We start from the raw sequence: 20,722 nt of genomic DNA, 5'->3' as shown, positions 1-20,722 counted from the left end.
GGAGACGGCGGGCAACGGGGCGGAGACGGCGGGCGAAGGAGCCGGGTCCAGGCTTCCGAACCAGTTTGTACCTCTGTCTGAGACCTAGTCTTGGGAGGGAAGTTTTCCGAGGGTAGTTGAGGCCTTAAGTACGAATAAGAATCAGCCAGGCTGGTACTGGGGTGTCAGTCCAAGCAAAGGGAAAACACTTAGGAAAACCCCTGAGTTGTCGAAGAGGAAGGAGGGAGGTTTGTCGGGAAATTAAGTTACAGGGATGTACGTCACACGGTATTAACAACTGGTGAATCGGTTGAAGGATACATGGGACTCCTTTGTACTGCTCTTGCAACTTTTCTGAAATTTGACATTATTTTAAAATAAAGTTAAAAACAAATAGAGACCACAGCTCTAAGCTGCTCTGCTCTATTCTACCAAGAAAAGGGGCTCTCGGCTCTCAAAACTATGCTGTCTTCTTGGCCTACCTTCCCAAAGTCCGCTTTTTTCCACCACCTCTTTATTCCTTCACCTTTTGTCATTCCTTCTTATTCTTGTTATTCCTTCCCCCACAATCGCCCCCATCTTTACCCCTCATTTTCACCTGCAAAACTGTACCCATCCTTCAAGGCCCAGCTCACTTAGGACAATTTCCCAGCTATTTACAGTAGAGATATAACAGTCTCTCTAAATGTAAATGGTTGTCTTATTCAGCCTGTGCTCTGTATCCCCATTCACCGTACCTAGTAAATATGTGGTAAATTGACATTTAAGCAATAAAAAATATTAGATTATCATTAGATAAATCACTGAATCAGTAGTTTTGGTGGTAAAATCAAACTTGACTTTGAATCTATGGCAACAGATTTGCTAATTTTGGAGAGCTGCTTAATAGAAGTCACTGGGAATATATGTGATCTTTTTTACAGTCCACATCAGATAATGTGATGGAAAAACAATATTCAACTGCTTGGCACTGGTTTTGATTTGAGTCCCTTATTTTGGCATGTGGTATCACACAAAGATGAGAAAAACTCAACTGTCCATATTTGCAACTCTAGCATCTCCATCTATCCTATACCATCCAATGAAGACATTCTACTCATTTTTCTATCAGCATGTCTTCCAATCAGATTCCTTCCTCACTCTCCCTAGCATATTCCAAGAATCACTTCCTCTCTGGAACACCGCAATGTCATTGAATCTGGCCTTTCTCCACTCTAGACTACCTACACATTCCATTTCCAGATGAATCTCAGTTAAATGCTAAGGTTTGCCATCTCCTCTATGTCACCATCACATCAGTCATCACATTCCTTGCGTGCTCATACACTGCCCTCTTTAAACTCTAATGCCCATACAATTTAGTGCTTAATTTTATGACCTCTTATATATCTATTACTTCCACAGCTAAACTATGAAACTATACCTCCGGGGGATTTACATCTTATACATACAAAACCCATCATATGACGTTAGACAAAAATCCGTAAATAGCAGGTTAAAATTAGACGAAAGGTGAAGAAATGGACTCACAAAGAATGAAAGGCAGCACACACTTCTAGAGGAAAAGGTGGTAAGTATGAAAGAGACTGTGGTTGGAGATAGTTAAAAAATGATTCCCACTGTTCTTAAGAACTGCTTTCCAACCATTTAGAGATCACTAACCCCTTTGAAGCGTTTCTTAAACTTATTGGGGCTCTTTTCATTAAAAAAAATACAAATACATTTTGTAAAAAATGTTAGGGGTTTCTGGAATCTGGTCCACCATCCCCAGCCTTCCCAGGTTATTAAAATTAACAAGACCTCACCCTCAGGTTATTTCAGTAGGAATAAAAAAAAGGTTGAGAACACTGTAAAAAAATGTACCATCTTAATTTTATCAGAGATTGTAAACTAGTTTGATAAAATGTTGTTTAGGGGACCAGGGAAAGACTTAAGTCAAATTCTAGTAATGCCATGAAATTCTCAAACTCTCCGGAGAAGCTGGGAGGAAGGGAGAAATAGGCAGAAAAGCCCAAGGGTATAAACCTCAACTCCAACAAAGTTTGGAATCACTCTCCTTTAGAGCACCGTTTCTGTAACCCAACAAGTAGGTGATATTGCGAGTTCCTTGAAAAAAAGGGTTTCATGATCAGGTAACTCTAAAATCAGTAAGTTAAATGAAAAAACTTCCTTAAAAAAACTTCTTAAAGTTTTTAACATGCGAACACTGAAACTCTAAGAAGGGGATGTGCTATATATAGCATTTCCAAAATATGTTTGGTAATAAATTCCCAGAGCATTTCCAGGGAGCAGTATTCTAGGACCTCATTTTGAGAAGCACTGTTCTATAGATTTTAAAACTCATCCTTTAAACGTTAAACTGATTTCTGTGAAGATAAAGGGTCGTCACAAAGGTGCATCAAACATACACATTTGGGCTTTTTAGGCCTTAAAAAAGTTTCCTTTTTGTTTTAAATAAAAAATTTTCTCTTGGTGGGAAGTTCATTAAATGGGGCAGAAAACCTAATTATTGATTTTAAAGGTTTGGAGTGATGCAGTGGTTCTCAACCCAGATGAGTATTATAATCACTGGCCACCTTTAAAAAAAGACAAGCATCCAGGTACCATCCCAGACCAATTAAATATGACTGAGGGTGGGGGCTGGAGTATTGATGAGTGTTTTAACAATAACCAGATGATTCCAAAGTGCAATGGGGTAGAGTGCACTGAAAGTGTAAGAGAGCCACAAAGGTCCAATTACATTAAGAGACCAAAAATAAAAATTAAAAAAGAGAAAAGAAATAAAAGGAAAAAAAAAAGCCGCTAGTAATGGTTTCAAGCATTAAAGAAAAAAATCTTGGTTTTCTTCTTTAGACAAACCTCCAAGTCAGAAGTATTCATCTTCAGACTCAAGCTAGTATGCAAAGATATAAGAACGCTTAACAAATCCTGTACATAAATCTGGTTAATGGACTTTTAATTCCTATAGGCAGAATATTCCCTTTTTTGGATGTCAATTTTACCCTTTCTGATAATACATGCTGGAGATACATGTTTCGGTCAGGCATCAGAGACAGAAATGAACTAAAATTACTTAATCTTTTAGAAACAAAATCAAGGATTCACAAACTATGGCATTTTATTTCAGAGCCTTTGCTTACATTTGTACAATATATTACATAATTCTTCATTGTTTGCACATCCTAATATATACTTTATAGCTTTTATTCTATAAGCTTTTCTTCAATGTTTTGCTGTCAACAAATCTTTACAGTCCTGTACAAATCTGAATAACTTGAAACCATTTTCAACAAAATTAGTTACTGTAAGCACACACTGCAAGACTGAAAATGCTTTTCTTAGAAAAGTTGAATGTAAAGGATTCTGACACGTTAGCATCTACAACAAAACGCTTCGAAATTCTCACGTCGTATTGCCAGAAAACAAATAAAACATGCCAGCCCCATCCAAAAAAAGTACACAGAACTACAATTAAAACAGTAAAACAGTCTGTACAGTAAAGTACTGTGTATTAACAGTGCCAGGTATTAAATAGCTTGAATGAACACATCCGCAATATACAAATGTCTTACAAAGGTGTAGAATTAAATACAAGTGCCAAACAGAACAGAGATTGGAACCATACAACATAAAGTCAATACAGGTGAAAACAATTTTGCGTTCATTTTGGATTTTATACAAGGCATTTAATTTTTATAGGCCTACCACCCCGATTAGCTATTTATACTTAAAATAACAGCCATCCTTTTGAGACAGTTCATAGCAACAGCCTTGAACCATACCGATAAAGTTTACTTGTTCCTGAAGTCCTCTTGTTGTAGCTCATAATAAAATAAGCAATACAAATGAATTATCTGTATTTAAGGAAAAAGAAACATTTACAAGAAAACACAAAAATATAACTGTTATAATTCATTATGAATAAATATACACTTTGAACTGGCTAAGTACAATCTTTACACATTGTTTAAGATTTAATACAGTTTATTAGCCATTTTCTTTTTTCACACAATGTATTATATCAAAATTAAAAAAAAATACTGATTTATAGAAAAATGGCAAAGTACAGTAGTTCCATTCCAATTTGAAGGGGCGTGAAAAGCCACTGCAAGACCTTTTAGCCTAATTCAAACCTGTAAACATGTTCAGTCTTTTTTAAAGAGAATCTTTAATATTTGGTTATCAGGATCGATGTCTAATATCCTGTTAACTGCAGGTTCTGAATTTATTACATGTGCTTGAGTTATACAATTAAAGCCACCCTAAGGTGACTTGCTTTAAAAAACAATTAGCTTGTACAAATGAAAATAGGTTCATATTTTTTCATAAATAAATGGAAAAATATCAAATGTTCCAGCTTTAACAAAATACAAGGGAATACATATACAGTAAGTTATCTTAACACGTTGTGGCCGCCCAATGACTACGCTTACTGTATTGTCTCTACAGGCAGTGAAAAGCCTCCATTTGCCACAGTGGAAGGCCTTCAAGTTACCAGACACACAATTCCCAGACAAGTTGGAAACAATTATTGCTTGAGGAAAAGCAGTTCATTGTACTTTTTCTTCATAAAAAAAGTGCACTTAAGTGCCAAGTCAGCTTGTCAAGAAACAATTTTTAAATATAAAATAGTGCTTGTCTGATCTTTTATTTTTTGTGCCACTGTGCAGTATAAAAAAGACGTGGCTCTCGACAGCCATTAAGTGCAAAGTGCTTTAGCAGGTCCTGCTGTCACCTGCACTCAACTGACATTCCATTCTGCGACGTGCCGGACATTGACGGTTCAGCTAATGTTAACATAACAGCAGCCGTTATGGAGCTGGACGAAGGTGAAGATGATGACGAGGATGTAGCAGCACCTAAGGCGAAGGGGAACCAACAGCTTAATGACACGCATGTACAACAGCAGAAGGAAGTAAAGCACTTGTCCTCTAAACTAAAATTCTGCTGTGTTCTCCAAAATCATTTAGCTTACTGCGAGAGCAGTCAATTCGTACAAGACCATTATGTAAAGAAATGAAAACCTAGTGCATCTCAAGTAACGAGGCACTGCCAAACCACAGGAGAAGCAATGACAAAGGACAGACCAGGGAACGCTCTTGCGTGGATCAAAGAGGAAAATGAACAGTGTTCTCAGTCTACAGAGACATGGAAATAAAACAAAAGATAGGCTTCCGTAATAATGACACAAATGTCAAAAAGATCTTCCAATTCAACAGGAAAAATTTGTAATCCATCCCCACATCTTTTCCCCCCTCCCAATTCCTGTATGTTTCTGCTTCTGGAGTTCCTTATAAAATTAAATGGTGATGAGAAGGGAAAGCTAATTGCTTCTTAAAGTTGGGAAAAATAACTACTACCACACATCACATCATAACTACTGCATTTTCCTCCACTTGGTTTTACAAAGCAAATGACACATTATTTTCCTCACAGAAATTCTCTCATTGCTATAAATCAGTGTTTGAAAACTTATTTTTTAATGAATACATGCACAAAGTAAACGAAATCATTCAGTGCTGGGATATTAAAGTGGAAAAGCTAATCTCCCTCTCATCCAGGACCCTCCTAACCCTCCAAATTCCCCTCCCCACTGTTACCAGCTGCTTCACAATCTTTAAAACTCCACAACAGGGACTGGCAAATTATTGCCCCAGGGCCAAATCTGGCCTGCCTGTTTTTGTTAATAAAATTTTATTGGAACACAGCTACGCCCATTTCTTTACATCTTGCCTACGGCAAATTTCATAAGGTCAAGTAGTTCTAAAGAGACTACAAGGCCCACAAAACCCAAAATATTTACTATCTGTCTCTACAGAAAATGTCTACAACCCCAGTTCTAGAGGAATTTTTTCTGTAGAATCTAGAGATACGATATGCACATTTAAAATGAAAACACTAGTAACTTCGCTTTTAAAAACCCAAGTGGAAGCACAGTATAGAGTCCGACTCTTGGTTTTTACACTTAACAATCTGAGATGATTCCTTATCAGTACATATATAGATTTACCTCTTTTTCTTTTCAAAGCTGAATAGTGTTCCACTATATTTGTGAATTGTAACTAAATAATTCCTAGTCTTTTGCTGTTACCAACATCAAATGAATACTTTGAGCATTATAAATAAAAATTTAAACGTCTACTTATTTTTCACCAATGCCATATATTACTGGAGAATACAAGTTAATGATTTCTATCTGCTATTATAAATATTACCGTAACAAACTTCTTTGTGACCACATATTCTTCCTTGGGACCTATTCTTAGAACTAAAAGTAGCTAGTTCTCCAAACACACAGTTCAAAGAGTTTCCCAAGATAACTGTGCCTGTGATACAGGCTACTTCGTTGTAGTATGTTTTGCTTTATTGCCCTTCAAAGATACTGCGTTTTTTTCACAAATTGAAGGTTTGTGGCAACCCTGAATCCAGAAGTCTATTGCAGCATTTTTTCCAACAGTATTTGTTCACTTTGTGTCTCTGTGTCACATTCTGGTAATTCTCACAGTATTTCAAACTTTTTCATTATTATTATGTTATATTTGTTATGGTGATCTGTGAGCACAGATCTTTGATGTTACTACCGTAATTGCTTTGGGATGCCATGAACCATGCCCATATAAGACAGTGAACTTATCTGACTGTTGAAATGACAACAAAGGATTTCGAATATTACATAAATTTAGTTAATGGAGCAGCAGCAGGGTGTGAGAGCACTGACTCAAATCCGGAAAGAAGTTCCACTGTGGGTAAAATGCTTTCAAACAGCATTGGAGAGAAATCGTTTATGGAAGGAAGAGTCACTTGATGCAGCAAACTTCCTCGTCTTATTTTAAGAAACCGCTACGGCCACCCCAGGCTTCAGCAACCACCACCCGGATCAGTCAGCAGCATCAACATCGAGGCAGGACCCTCCACCAGCAAAAAGATCACAATGACGGCTCAGATCACGGTTAGCATTTTTAACAATAAAGTATTTTTAACTGAGGTACGTACATGGTTTCTTTTCTTCGACATGATGCTATCGCACACTTAACAGACTACAGTATAGTGTAATCGTAACTTTCATATGCACTGGGAAGCCAAAAAATTCGTGTGACTCATTTTATTGTGATATTTGCTTTATTGTGGTATTGTAGAAAAGAACCCGCAACAACTCTGAGGTAGACCTGAGCTTTGTTTCGGCAGCCCCAGAAAACTAAGACAACGCCCTTCCCTCAGATTTTAACTTCTCTCACTTCCTCTGGTCATCCGGGTCTCAAAGAAAATGTCCCAGCCATTGGTAATCTAATGCAACCCACCCAATCACTGCCTTAACATTGCCCTAGTCTCTTCACAGTCTGAAATATTAGTTTTGGCGGAAAAGCAGACTGTAAGCTCCGTGAAAGTGAATATTATGGTTTGAGATAACTGTTTCTTTAGATAAATTTTCCCACTTGATAGATGAGGAAAATAAGCCAGAGGGATTAACGAGCCTGCCTGAAGATACACAAACACAACCCACGTGAGCCCAACTGCACAGTCGCAAACTGCTTTATGTTTAAGTAAAGTAAGGTAAAAACACTTACTTTCTCTCTCTTTCTTCTTTAAACGCTTTCTCCTCCGATCAATGGAAGCTACTTCAGATTTTAATGACAGATAATGTTTTCTGATTTCTTGCAGTTTTTCTTGAAGAATTGTGATACGCTCAGCACTTGTCATATTCTCCAGGTCCGCTGTGAATTTAAAACTTTCATTAATATGCATTTGTGAACACAATTTTAATATATAAGAGAGAGAACATATAGTGTGGCTGTAGAATGAGGAAGACAGATAAACTAAAATTAGGCTTGTAAACATTTGTTTGCCGAAGATTTTTTTCCCCTAGCCTAGAGCAATGCTCGGCACTAACACATGCACGGTATTTTTTGAATGAATGAGTGTGTAGAACTAAAGATCTTAGGACCTAAACATAGAGGTTAAAAATTCCACATTTACCAGAAAGAAAAATCCCACATTCATGTACAGTTATCACCACAGTACAACATTAATTTGCGTATTTTTTTGAATGTTAGGACCGTGGATAAATTTTTGTCTTTCGTCTGCTTTTTGTTCTTTTTTTAAAGTTTATCTCTTAATGCATGTCCCATCAACTTTTTTTGGTCGCAGCGCATGGCGTGTGGAACTTCCCCGGCCAGGGATGGAACCCACGCCCCCTGCAGGGGAAGCATGGGGTCTCAACCGCTGGGCCGCCAGAGGAGTCCCCTCCTGTCGTTCTTTTTTAGATTCTTCTAATACTTTTAGGTTGGAGGAAAGCTTTCACACGCTCTAAAGCACTTTCAGTCCCCTAAGACTCTTTCCCTGTGTGAGAAACTGCGGTAGTCTCTTTTTCACGCCCGTCGCTCAGCTGCAGTGACCAGTGATTCATGGCAGACTTTGCCTCACTTATGCCTCCATCCACTCCCCACCTCAACACCAGGCTTTTACAGCAAACTGCTGACACAGCAGAAATACCTCATCAATGCTGACGTGTGCCTCAAATGCCTTACAAGTTATCTTTCAGCAACTTTCTGTTCAAATCAAGATCCAAATAAGCTACACTGCAGTGAATGGTTATTATGTCTCTCAGTCTGGTTACAGCCACTTTTCCAGAATTACTAGGATGCAGTTCCTGCTGCTTAACTGCTGATTTAATGTATGTCACTTACACATCTGAAAACTCCATTTGTAAACTTTGGGTAATCGATTACTAGGTTCCTTGAGGTCAGGATCCTTATCACCATTCTTTCCACATTTTCCTGGAGACTGCGTCCTGGCAGGAGATTTGGTACCATGAGCCTTCATTCCACTGGAAACAGATTTGACGGGCTGAGCCTTAGTTACACTTTCACCCGCAGAAAGCTCTTCACTATCACTACTATTTGCTGAAAAAAAAAAAAAAGAAGAAGAAGAAAAGTGTTAGTAAATAGAAAAGTAACAAAGAATCTGTCACAGATTTTAGTGGACAATTTAAAGTTAACCGTTTGAATTTATTACTACAGTAAACAACTTGCTTTACAGACCCTGCCTAAAAACCTGGAAAATCATTTAAGTATAAACACAGCAGTATCTCAGTTAAGGAAAACAAAACCAAAAACTCTTCTTACCTGAATTGTCAATGACATATTTTTAAAAAACACTCAAACTAATCTTTCATTACACCTGGTAGACTATCAAATATACAGTAATTATTCAAATGGCTTTTAACTCTATTACATTAATATATATAAAGTAGAATACAGCATCTTTTAAAATGACTCATAATGGAAACCTCTTAACTTTCACAATTTAAACTGTGTACAGATTGTGTACATGTCACACTCTCCTACTCCTTTGGCCACAAACAGTGATGCACAATCATCATATTTAATAAAGAATTCTTTGGGAATAAACTCTAAACTTTGTTACATACAATGATTCCTTAAGAAACTCCTACATCATAGCTTGTTGACTAAAATAAACCATCAGTCTTACCCTGGTAAATATATTTAGTAATTTATTAAAAAATACCAGGGCTTCCCTGGTGGCGCAGTGGTTGAGAGTCCGCCTGCCGATGCAGGGGACACGGGTTCGTGCCCCGGTCCGGGAAGATCCCGCATGCCGCGGAGTGGCTGGGCCCGTGAGCCATGGCCGCTGAGCCTGCACGTCCAGAGCCTGTGCTCCGCAGTGGGAGAGGCCACAACAGTGAGAGGCCCGCGTACCACACACACACAAAAAAATAATAATAATAAAATAAATAAAAAAATAAATGCAGAAGTCTATGTAATAATTATGTTACATCTGCCATTGCTGACTAAAGCCTCAGGACTAGAATGGAAATGCTTAACACCTTGACATGTGAACAGGTTATGGGACTGGTATTTCCATAAATTACCTCTTTCTGGATACAAAGCATTATTGTAGATTCTATGAGAGTTAATTCACTTTACTAAATTATTCTCAGAGAACTGTTTCCTCATTCTGATTTATCAAGATGTAAGCCCAATAATTAAAATGGGAGAATATGCGGTCAACTGCTATTATCTCTCAATTATATGAATATGTTAATTGACTTGCTGACGATGAGCCCTCTTAGAGAATGTCATTTAAAAGTCTTGAAGATAAAAACATCAGAGTGTAATAAAAAACACTGTGGATATCCTGTCAGTTACTCCAAATAAGTGATCGACTTGGCATCAAATTTATCGATTTTCATTTCCTGATTCTTCATTTAACCAAAAAAAAAGTATAGTTAAGCTCTAAAAGCCTGAAAAGTGTTCCAGATAGGAAAGACACACAGCAACTCCTCCCACTGTGGTGTTTTGGGAATAAAGAATCTCCACCACTCTTTTATACATACGTTTAAAGAATCCCTTCCCAGTCCCCCCACTGCTGCTCTGGAACCCCTGGCAACTCCTAGCTAAGCCACCCAAGGCTTGGGCCCACTCTGATGCAGTGGTCTGCCTCAGCTTGGCTTTCATGGCCTTGCTGAACACAGCCGCCCGGGGCCCCAAAGGATGCCATATTCACCGCCTGGAAGTCATATGGGCTCAGCAGAACCTCGGGGAACCGGCCGCATAACCCTTTTCTGCACTGAAGTGCAGCCAAGCCGGCCGATAGCAAAGGTCAGGCAGTGGAGGTGGCAGGAGTCTCCTGGAAGAGCAGCAGGAGGTCAGTGTGGGACACCTGAAAAGAAATTCTTTACATATTTTCTGCTTCTTACTTTGTCTACAAAAGAGAGATAAGATGTGCAGCTCTCAGGAGAAATACAGTATATATATTCCTGTAGGTTGATAAACAGAATCATTGCTAAAGTCATCGGTTACAACATATTTAACCAGAGTATTCTTACAGCTGCTCTGAGATACAGTTTAGGATACCGAAGATAAAGGTAGTGCACGGGAGTTACTGGATTTACAGCTCTAAAGCTATCTTGATTGTTCTCTTCCAGGCAGATTTTGCCTGGAAGAATTACAAAGCAATCAATTTCCTTGTAATAAAAATAATATATAACTCAAGCATTTCATAATATGTAATACATATAAAATGGCAAAAGAACTGTTGAACATAAAACTAACGAAGGTGTTGATGCTTATATTATATTGGCTACTATTTTTTAAAAGACGACCTGATCATTCATCAGCAATCAGTACCACTGCTGAATAATAAATTGCTCAATCCTAGAATTTACCCAGGATCAAAAGACTTCTGTGTGATTTTACTGGTGGGGGAGGGGGGCGGTTGGTTAGAGACGAAATCAAAATATTAACTGTCCCGTATCCTGAATACCCTTTTCTTAATGGGGAAAAGACATATCCACCATTATCTTTATATTTTAAAAATTTAGAGATTTCACACTTACTGCCTTTGCCTTTCTTTTTGTTGTTTACCACTGTTGCTTTATGGCTTCGTTTCTGCTTTTTTGATGCACTTCCTCCTCCCTGAGCTTCTTTCACTCTTTTCTGACCTGTACAGGCTTTGATGGGAAAGAAATTATTAAGTAACACAAAATAAAATCAAGCTTGCCCCAGGTATAAATTAATTCCACATTCTAGAAGAATAGACCAATTCTGAGACCATACCTGTTTTTTATGAGATTTATAATTTGTCATAGAAATTACTACAATTTTTAAAATAAATCATCATTAATGAGCTGAATTATTACACATAATTAGAGTTTTTTAAAAAGCAGATAAAGTATGCACATCATTCTTAGAAAAATCAGATATAAACTGAATATAGTTCTCAATATAGTACTGGGAGTTTATGAGTCTAGTAATTCAAAAAAAGGTATGTGCTGAAAATAAAAGCTGAAATTTGTTAAAATTCAATAAAACCAAAATATTAAGATTTAATTACAGGTTAAAATAGTAATTATATGTATTATAATGATATTAATGAAAATTTTAATGACATAATATTAATGGAATAAATTTTAGTAGTAATTCACAATTATAATAACAAATTTATTATACAGACAATTTATTATAAATTTACAACAACAATAACTTAGCTCCCAGGGCAATGGTTAACACGTATACCATTTACAAATCTAGCATAGTAGTTCTAAGAAACGCTGCATCTTCTTGGCAGTAAGTTATTCCAAAATATTATAAATGTCTCCCTTTCTTCAAGGACGAGCCCAAGTCCTACCTTCCCCGATGCCCAACCTTCAATGATCCATCATTACTCCAAACTATAGTTTCTCAGCCACTAATCTGATCCTCAGCATCTACTGTGTTTCTATATCTTCCTAATTATATGCATTGTTTCTCAGACTATACAGTAATCTTTTTCCTGAGATTAATGAAGTCTTATCTCTATTCCATTCCAAAGTCAGATACTATAATGACACAATATAATTAATACCATGATAGAATTATGCCATGTTTGTTTAAAAAAAAAATGTTTCTTAGTCCTGTTACAATGGTAAAATCAACCATGAATATACAAGACATGGCTTCGTTGGTAAAAAATGGAACAGGCTATTAAATGTTCTGCTTGTAAGTTCTCAGTTTTCTGTTTTTTTTAATGGGTTACATCTAATAGATAACTTTTCCTAATGCTCTTTTAATATAACAAAATGAAACATAAAGAAAGTGATTTAGATATTATCTATATTAAAGTACAGAATCTTAAAAACAATTGCCAGATTTCTCTCCAAGAGTTTATTTCTGAAACTTTCAGCTACAAGAAATAAAAAGCTTACTGTAGGCTAAACTGGAAGGCAATCCTAAATCTAAATTGTAAAACTTACATTTTCACTTTTTTTTTTTTATATGGCCGTGCTGGGAGGCATGCAGGATCTTAATTCCCTGACTGGCGATCGAACCCATGCCCCCTGCAGTGGAAGCACGGAGGCTTAACCACTGGACCGCCAGGCAAGTCCCTTACATTTTTACTTTTAAAATCAAGTGAATTCTGGGACTTCCCTGGTGGTCCAGTGGTTAAGAATCCGCCTTCCAATGCAGGGGACGCGGGTTCAATCTCTGGTAAGGGAACTGAGATTCCACATGCCGCGGGGCAACTAAGCTGGTGCACCACAGCTAAAGAGCCCATGCGCTCTGGAGCCCACGTGCCAAACTAGAGAGCACGTGAGTTGCAACTAATGAGGCTGCGCACTCTGGAGCCCGCGTGCCACAAGTAGAGAGAAGCCTGCATGTCACAACTACTGAAGCCTGCACACCTGGAGACTGTGCTCCGTAACAAGAGAAGCCACTGCAATGAGAAGCCCACGCACCGCAAGGAAGAGTAGACCCCGCTTGCCGCAACTAGAGAAAGCCCGCGCGCAGCAACAAAGAAGACCCAATGCAGCCAAAAATAAATATATGAGGGAAAAAAAGTTTATCACATTATTGAAATAGTTGAAAGCCTCTCTAATCATCTGTGATAAATGCTTCTTTCATTTTGAGGATTACTTTATTTATGCCTGGATAATTCAGTTCCATGAGATAGTATGGCACACAAACATAATCACAGTAGCTGTGTGTGTGAATGTACAAAAAAGAAAATTTACTGCAACTACATATATATATATATTTTTTTTGTTTTGTTTTGTTTTGTTTTGTCTTTTTTTTTTTTCGCGGTACACGGGCCTCTCACTGTTGTGGCCTCTCCCATTGCGGAGCACAGGCTCCGGACACACAGGCTCAGCGGCCATGGCTCACGGGCCCAGCCGCTCCGCGGCATGTGGGATCTTCCCGGACCAGGGCACGAACCCGTGTCCCCTGCATCGGCAGGCGGACTCTCAAACCACTGCGCCACCAGGGAAGCCCGCAACTATATTTTTTACTTAATTTCTTTAAACGTTTTAAGTCAAGATTTGTGATAATGTTATGTCAATTATATCTCAAGGAAACTAGAAAAAGGAAAAAAAAAGGTTTGTGTGAGAAAACTTGGAATTAACTAATTTGGTCTGGATCATATCTCTTTTTTAAGTTTAGCTAAACACCTGAAGTTAGCATAATAAAATCTGGTATGTTATATAAAATACATACCCTAGTGCTGTATCTTTATACTGGAAAAGTGTGTTTCAAAGCCAGGTGTCAGCCTAGAGCATATTAATTTAAAGACACCTCAGTGAAGTGGTTTATAAGTAAAATGATGACAGAAGTAGAGCTACAGCACCATCAAAAAGCCACTAATACTTTCGGGAAGTACTAATTTCAACTTCACGGAAAAATCAAGAGTATTACTATAGGTTATTAACAGAGACACTGGTCCTTCAAATTTGGAAGCTCTGCATCTAAGAAAGCATCAAATTCCTTTACAAAGGCTTGAAAATCAGTCTGACACAGTTGTCTGAGGAAAGCAGTGCCTGCAGAGCTGGTTGCTCCAACCTCCCACATACAGTATTTGGTTAAGGGTGGAGGGGTCTGTCAAGTAAATCAAAATGTTTGTGAGAAACTGCACACGGCAAGGGCAAACACAATGTTACACAAATATATTTAAGCCGCTCACGCCATACAGTCACTCAGTGCATCGTGAGTTTTCAAGTAGGTCTGAATTTGGGCCTGGGTGCAGTTTCTAGCACGTGTCTGGTCCGCTGTGAAATGGCAGGGGCAGCTGAAGCAGAGGACATTCAGTTCTTCTCAAGCTTTTAAACACACTCCACTCTTCCTTACAACAAACTACCTTCCAAATTTCCGTTTCTGCCACGTTCACACAAGTACTCCATGTAAACACCTCACACTTGTAACGAGAGATACTATAAACCCGTAAGGCAACGGAGCCCTGCGTGCCTCACCTTTCTCGGGATGCTCTGCTTCGGGCTGATTACTGCTGCTGGAGCTCACGCTGGCATCGAAGCCCGCGGGCGAGCTGTTCCCTTCCGACTGGAGGTCCTGGAGCTCCCCGGCCACACTGTCCACTTCGATTGTGCTATCAGTCTCACTCTTGATACTGCGGACTTCTTCTTGGTTTGGGGCCAGCGGCTCCGATACTGTTACAGAAGACGGCTGCCGACTGGCTTCCGTCACGGTGACTGAGGAAGGCGACTCAGGTGTTGTGGGAGGGGTGTTGAGCACTGAGTTACTGCCACTACTCGGAAATTCCGATTTTTTGTCACTGACCTCCGCCGGCTTTTCCTCGGTGGGTTTGTCGTCGGCACTGGGTGGCAGCGGGGCGGCCAGCTCCGCGCCGGGGGAGCAGCTCTCCTCCTCGGCCACGGTCTGCAGGGACCCCTCCACCGGGCCCTCCTCCGGGGCAGGATGGGGCGGGGAGGCCGCAGCCTCGGTGTCAGAGTCGGAGAAAAGCTCCTTCAGCGTTTTTTTAGGCCACTGTCCCTGAATACTTGACCAGACATCTTTTCGATCTTTAGCTCTGCTGTTCTGAAGTCTTTCATCAGAGTTATTTGAAAGTTTTATCCTTTTTTCGGCAACTTCTGAAAATCCTGAATAGAAACCAGTTGTCCGCAGAGACTTTCTTTTCTCCTCCAAACCGTTGTATTTCTTATTTGGTGTCGTCTTTGCTTTTGATTTTTCTTCTTCATCTTCATCTGAAGAGCTGTTGCTACTGTTTTCTATGCAGAGGGGTTCTTTGCTCTTGGCCTTCTCTTCCTTTTTGCCAGGTGATCCGGTTTTTAAACACTCCTCGGTATTGCAATACCTTCTCTTACCACGTTTTGCCGGTGGCTTTGAAGATTTGTCTGCGGCGTCCTTCTTGACATCCTTTCTCTTTTTTGTGACGTCATCTTCTTCCTCATAATCAGTATCTTCGGATAATCCTTCTATTTCTTTTCTTAATCTTTCTGGAGATTTCGACACGGATTTGGCTATTACCAAATCTGCATGGACTTTGTTTTCTTCTAGCAAAGATGAACTGTTCTGTTCCTCTTTTGAAATAAGATCATTTCTGGTGTGGGTCAAATGATCAACCTTAGACTCTTCTTTGCCATTGTTACCTAGGTCTTGAACACCTGTCTCATCCTCTTGCTCACTGTCGTCAGCAGAACTTTCAGAAGCTAGAAAAGAAAGAGAAAACAACGAGTATGATCAGAACACTAGCAATGTCTTCTCTGTGCCAGCTAACATAAACATGGACTAGCTCCTATGTTTATAACTACCCCAGGTTGCTAGGTTTTATCCTCGTTTTACAAGTGAGGAAACTGAGCTTCAGAAAGTGAAGACATTCACCCAATGATGGAAATGTTCCATATCATGACTATAGTGGTAGTGACACTACTGTATACTCCTGCCAAAACTCATCAAATGGTAAACATAAAAGTCGTGACTTTCATTGTTCGTAAATTATACCTCAGTAAAGCTGATCATAAAAAAGAAAGAATTTTCCACAAATTTATGAGCACAAAATAGGGGAGTTAGGATGTAGTCCGAGGTTGTTCTAACTCCAAAGTCTATATTCTTATAAAAGTGTAGCCTTCATTTTTAATGTAGCAATGATCATTCAAAGATTTTGTGAGCAATGTATTTCCACGGTAGATGCTTTAAAGAACAACATAATTAAGTAACTTAGACTTTATATAAACATACCTATAGAATTTATTTCTTAAATGTTCATTTTAGTAAATAAATTCAATTAACTATTAAAAAATAATAATTTTTATTATGATTTTAACATACCATTTATTGAGAAACTGTTATATGTCAAGTACCTTGAAATGCAATGCACAGATCATCTCATTCAATCTCACCATAACCCTATGAGCGTGTTATTAGCCCCATTTTATAGTTTAGGAGACTAGGAGTTAGAGAGGGTAAGTAAACCACCCCAAAGAGCTAAAATATGTCAAGATCAAATCTAAATCTAAGTCGTCTGACTCCAGAATTTAGAATCTTAACTACACTACACTCTACTGAAAAGTCCATGTATATTCTTTAGCTAAATTTGTTAAAAGTAAAAAATAATTGATACAGTTAAGATGGTTAAAAACATTTAATCTTTTCAACGTGTTCCTAAATAAGTGAATTTTTAAAATTATTCAAGCAATACATGTACATGGTTAAAACAAATTTAGACTCAATAATAAAACACCAAAAGCTCTCTTCTTCCCTCCCCAGCCTCCAAAATGTTGTAACTATTTCCTCTGATAGTTACTATCGTTATCTCTTAATAATATGCCATTCATTGATACGTATAAGCAGTGAGGATTTTCTCTCTTATTAATACCTCTACTCCCTTCTGCCACACTTTCTACGCAAGTGGTGTTGGGAAGTTGGACAGCCGCACGTGAATCAATGAAGTTAGAACACACCCTCACTCCATACACAAAAATAAACTCAAAATGGCTTAAAGACTTAAGTATAAGACATGACACCATAAAACTCCTAGAAGAGAACATAGGCAAAACATTCTCTGACATAAATTGTACCAGTGTTTTCTTAGGTTCATCTTCCAAGGCAACAGAAATAAAAGCAAAAATAAACAAATGGACCTAAGCAAGCTTACAAGCTTTTGCACAGCAAAGGAAACCACAAACAAAACGAAAAGACAACCTATGGACTGGGAGAAAATGTCTGCAAATGATGCAACGGACAAGGGCTTAATTACCAAAATGTAAAAATAGCTCATACAACTCAATAAAAAAAAAAAAAAAAAAACCCTACTGAAAAATGGGCAGAAGACGTAAACAGACATTTCTCCAAAAAAGACATACAGATGGCCAACAGGCACACGAAAAAATGCTCAACCTCACTAATTATTAGAGAAATGCAAATCAAAACTACAATATGGTACCACCTCACAGCAGTCAGAATCGCCATCATTTAAAAAGTCTACAAATAACAAATGCTGGAGAGGGTGTGGAGAAAAGGGAACTCTCCTACACTGTTAGTGGGAATGTAACTTGGTCCAGCCACTATGGAAAACAGTATGGAGGTTCCTTAAAAAGACTAAAAACAGAGTTGCCATATGATCCAGCAGTCCCACTCCTGATAATATATATCCAGAGAAAACTATAATTTGAAAAGATACATGCACCCCAATGTTCACAGCAGCACTATTTATAACAGCCAAGACATGGAAGCAACCTAAATGTCCACTGACAGATGACTGGATAAAGAAGATGCGGTACATATATACAATGGAATGCTACTCAGCCATAAAAAAAAAGAATGAAAGAATGCCATTTGCAGCAACATGGAGAGACCTAGAGATTATCATACTAAGCAAAGTAAGTCAGAAAGAGAAAGACATATTGATACCATATGATATCACTTATATGTGCAATCTAAAATATTACACAAATAAATTTATTTATGAAACAGAAACAGATTTCACAGACATAGAAAATAAGCTTATGATTACCAAAGGGTAAAGGGGGTGGGGAGGGATAAGTTAGGAGTTTGGGATTAGCAGATACAAACTACTATATATAAAATAGACAACAAGGTCCTGTATAGCACAGGGAACTATATTCAAAATCCTGTAATAAACCATAATGGAAAAGAATTATGTATATATATGTGTAACTGAACCACTCTGTTGTACTCGGAAACTAACACAACATTGTAAATCAACTATACTTCAGTAAAAAAAAAAAAAAAGAATAAAATCAGAAACATAAGATATTGTACAAGAACAGAATTGTATAAAGCATGCAGAAAACAGAGTTCTTGAAAATTAAAAACATTACCTGTCAATAAGCATTACAGCAGTAAATTAAATAGTAAAAGGACTAAAAGATAAAGTTGAGAAAATTTCTAAGAAATTAGAGGAAAAAGACAAAAGAATAAGTAATAGGTCCCTGCCAAAAGATAAGAATATTGGAGTATACTGCAGAAGGTTCAATAGCAATATAATGGCAGGTTGAGAGACAGAGAGAGAGAGAGAGAGAGAGAGAGAAACAGTGAAATGCAGAGGAGGAAGTCAACAAAATAATTCATGAAAACTATCCAGAACAGAAAGACACAAGTTTCTAGAATGAAACAACTTAGTAAGTACACACCACAGTGGATGAAAATACATCCTCACAAGGTATAATCCTGTGAAATTTTAGGACATTAGAAACAAAGATTCAAGACTCCAGAAAAAGGGAAAGGCAAAAACAAGCAATAAAACAAGTCACATACAAAGAATCAGAAACTAGAAGAGCTCTGGACTTCACAGAAATAACACTGTAAGCAAAAAAAACAGTGGAACAATGTCAGTAAAATAATTAAGGAAAAACGTCCAACTCTGCTAAACCATGAATAAAGATATTTTCAGATATGGACAGTCTCTAAAAATGTATCTTCCCTCTTATTCACTTGTTCTCAAAATTTACTAGAGAATGTGCTCCACCACAATGAGTATACCAAAGAAGGTTAAAAAAACACATCAGATATCCAAAACAAAGAAATTCTAGGGACCGCTTTGAAGAGAGAGCTCTAAAAAGTTCCCAGGAAGAGAACTGTGCATCAAATGTAGAAGGAAACCAGTGCAGACCGTGCAGTGTATTTCCAAAGGAAGTCACATGAAGGGCTATCATCCCCAAGATGCCTCCTGCCATCAACTAGATTCTCTGTATGTATTTTAGCTTGTTTCCACCATTTGGTGATGAAATTCCAGCTCTCCCCTCAATGTCTTGTGTGCCATCACCTGAATCGGATAACGACGTCACTTTACCCAGCAAAAATATTTTGTTTTGACCTACGCCTGAAAGCCAGGCGTATGTCTGGGAAGCCTGGAGTCTGAAAACGCACAGGACCGTCCTACTCCCACTGAACATATTCCTTTTGGTCACCCTCTGAGACTACATCAGATATTCCTGTGGGGAGCCCCGATGTTTCCCAGAACGGCCTCATTACCTTGCCCCACTGAATTCCCTTCCAGAGGCTTTTGTAGACTCACAAAGAAGCTTAATGTGACCTAGAGAGTCTATTCAGATAACGTTCTCAGGGAGCCTTCATCTAAGTGGAAATACTGCCTTTTTTACATAGCTAGGTTTACGCTCGCCACGGTTTTCAGAAAACTAAATAATATCCTCTTTAGAAATATATATAGGTTTAATATAATTCTAAAGAAAAGTAAAAGAATGATTAAGTCAGAATATTAATTACTTTTCAGGGAGACATAACTATTTTAAGTAAATACTACTTGTTCACCACTGTGGTAGACATACAATATTCGTATCATTATTCTTTAAATTATATATATATTTCCATATACTGTTCTGTATTTCTGATACAGTAGAAAATTATGAAAAATGAACTTTAGAATATTTAGATATTTACAAATAATAAATATCCATCTGAAATAAGAGAGAAAAACAATTTCCATTACATTCAAAATCAATAAAAATTCAAACTCTCTTAAGTTATAAGAAATGTAAAGTTTGTGTTTTTTTTTAAGAAATGTAAAGCAGTTTTATGGAGATACATTCTTTTATTTCATTTGACAGATCAGATTCTCTCTTTCCTGCCAGTCAGATTTACAAAAATCTTCCCCTCCAGTACTCATCACTTTTATTATTTGTTAAACTTCATTCTGCCTTAAACATTAAGCAATAAGGACATCATAAAAGAGATCATAATGAATATAATCAAGATAAGCAAAGTTTGGTATTCTTTACAGAAAGTTCAGTATAATTTTATACTCTGATATTGCATAATACAAACTATGTTTTACATGGCTACAGAAAGGATGGTACCTGAAAAGAACACAGTAATAGTACCAGACGTTGAATATTAAATTTTAACTAAAATCTAATGGTGACCTCAGCTCTACTAATAACAGAAATATTTCCAAGCCTCAATCAATGGCTGATTTTATTTCAAGTAATAACAGAGTCAACAACATTCTGGTTCAATTA

The 20,722-nt window shown here is 37.8% G+C and overlaps 1 protein-coding gene across 1 annotated transcript in view; it reads right to left on the bottom strand.

Annotated features, from left to right (window-relative positions):
* Window positions 1–3,072: 3,072 nt before the first annotated feature.
* The window catches only part of ARID4B (AT-rich interaction domain 4B), a 125,623-nt gene continuing 107,973 nt past the window's right edge, over window positions 3,073–20,722 (bottom strand). The window contains exons 20-24 of the mRNA XM_065894836.1: window positions 14,720–15,934; window positions 11,336–11,449; window positions 8,664–8,879; window positions 7,545–7,691; window positions 3,073–4,838 (exon numbers count right to left, since the gene is read on the bottom strand). Of these exons, the coding sequence (XP_065750908.1) occupies window positions 4,711–4,838; window positions 7,545–7,691; window positions 8,664–8,879; window positions 11,336–11,449; window positions 14,720–15,934 (1,820 nt within the window). The 3' untranslated portion in view covers window positions 3,073–4,710. The remainder of the gene's footprint in view (window positions 4,839–7,544; window positions 7,692–8,663; window positions 8,880–11,335; window positions 11,450–14,719; window positions 15,935–20,722) is intronic.

Source organism: Phocoena phocoena, chromosome 16, assembly GCF_963924675.1.
Source record: "Phocoena phocoena chromosome 16, mPhoPho1.1, whole genome shotgun sequence".
NCBI lineage: Eukaryota > Metazoa > Chordata > Mammalia > Artiodactyla > Phocoenidae > Phocoena > Phocoena phocoena.
The sequence above is the reverse complement of the archived record's forward strand: the minus strand, read 5'-3'. Positions and strand labels throughout refer to the sequence as shown.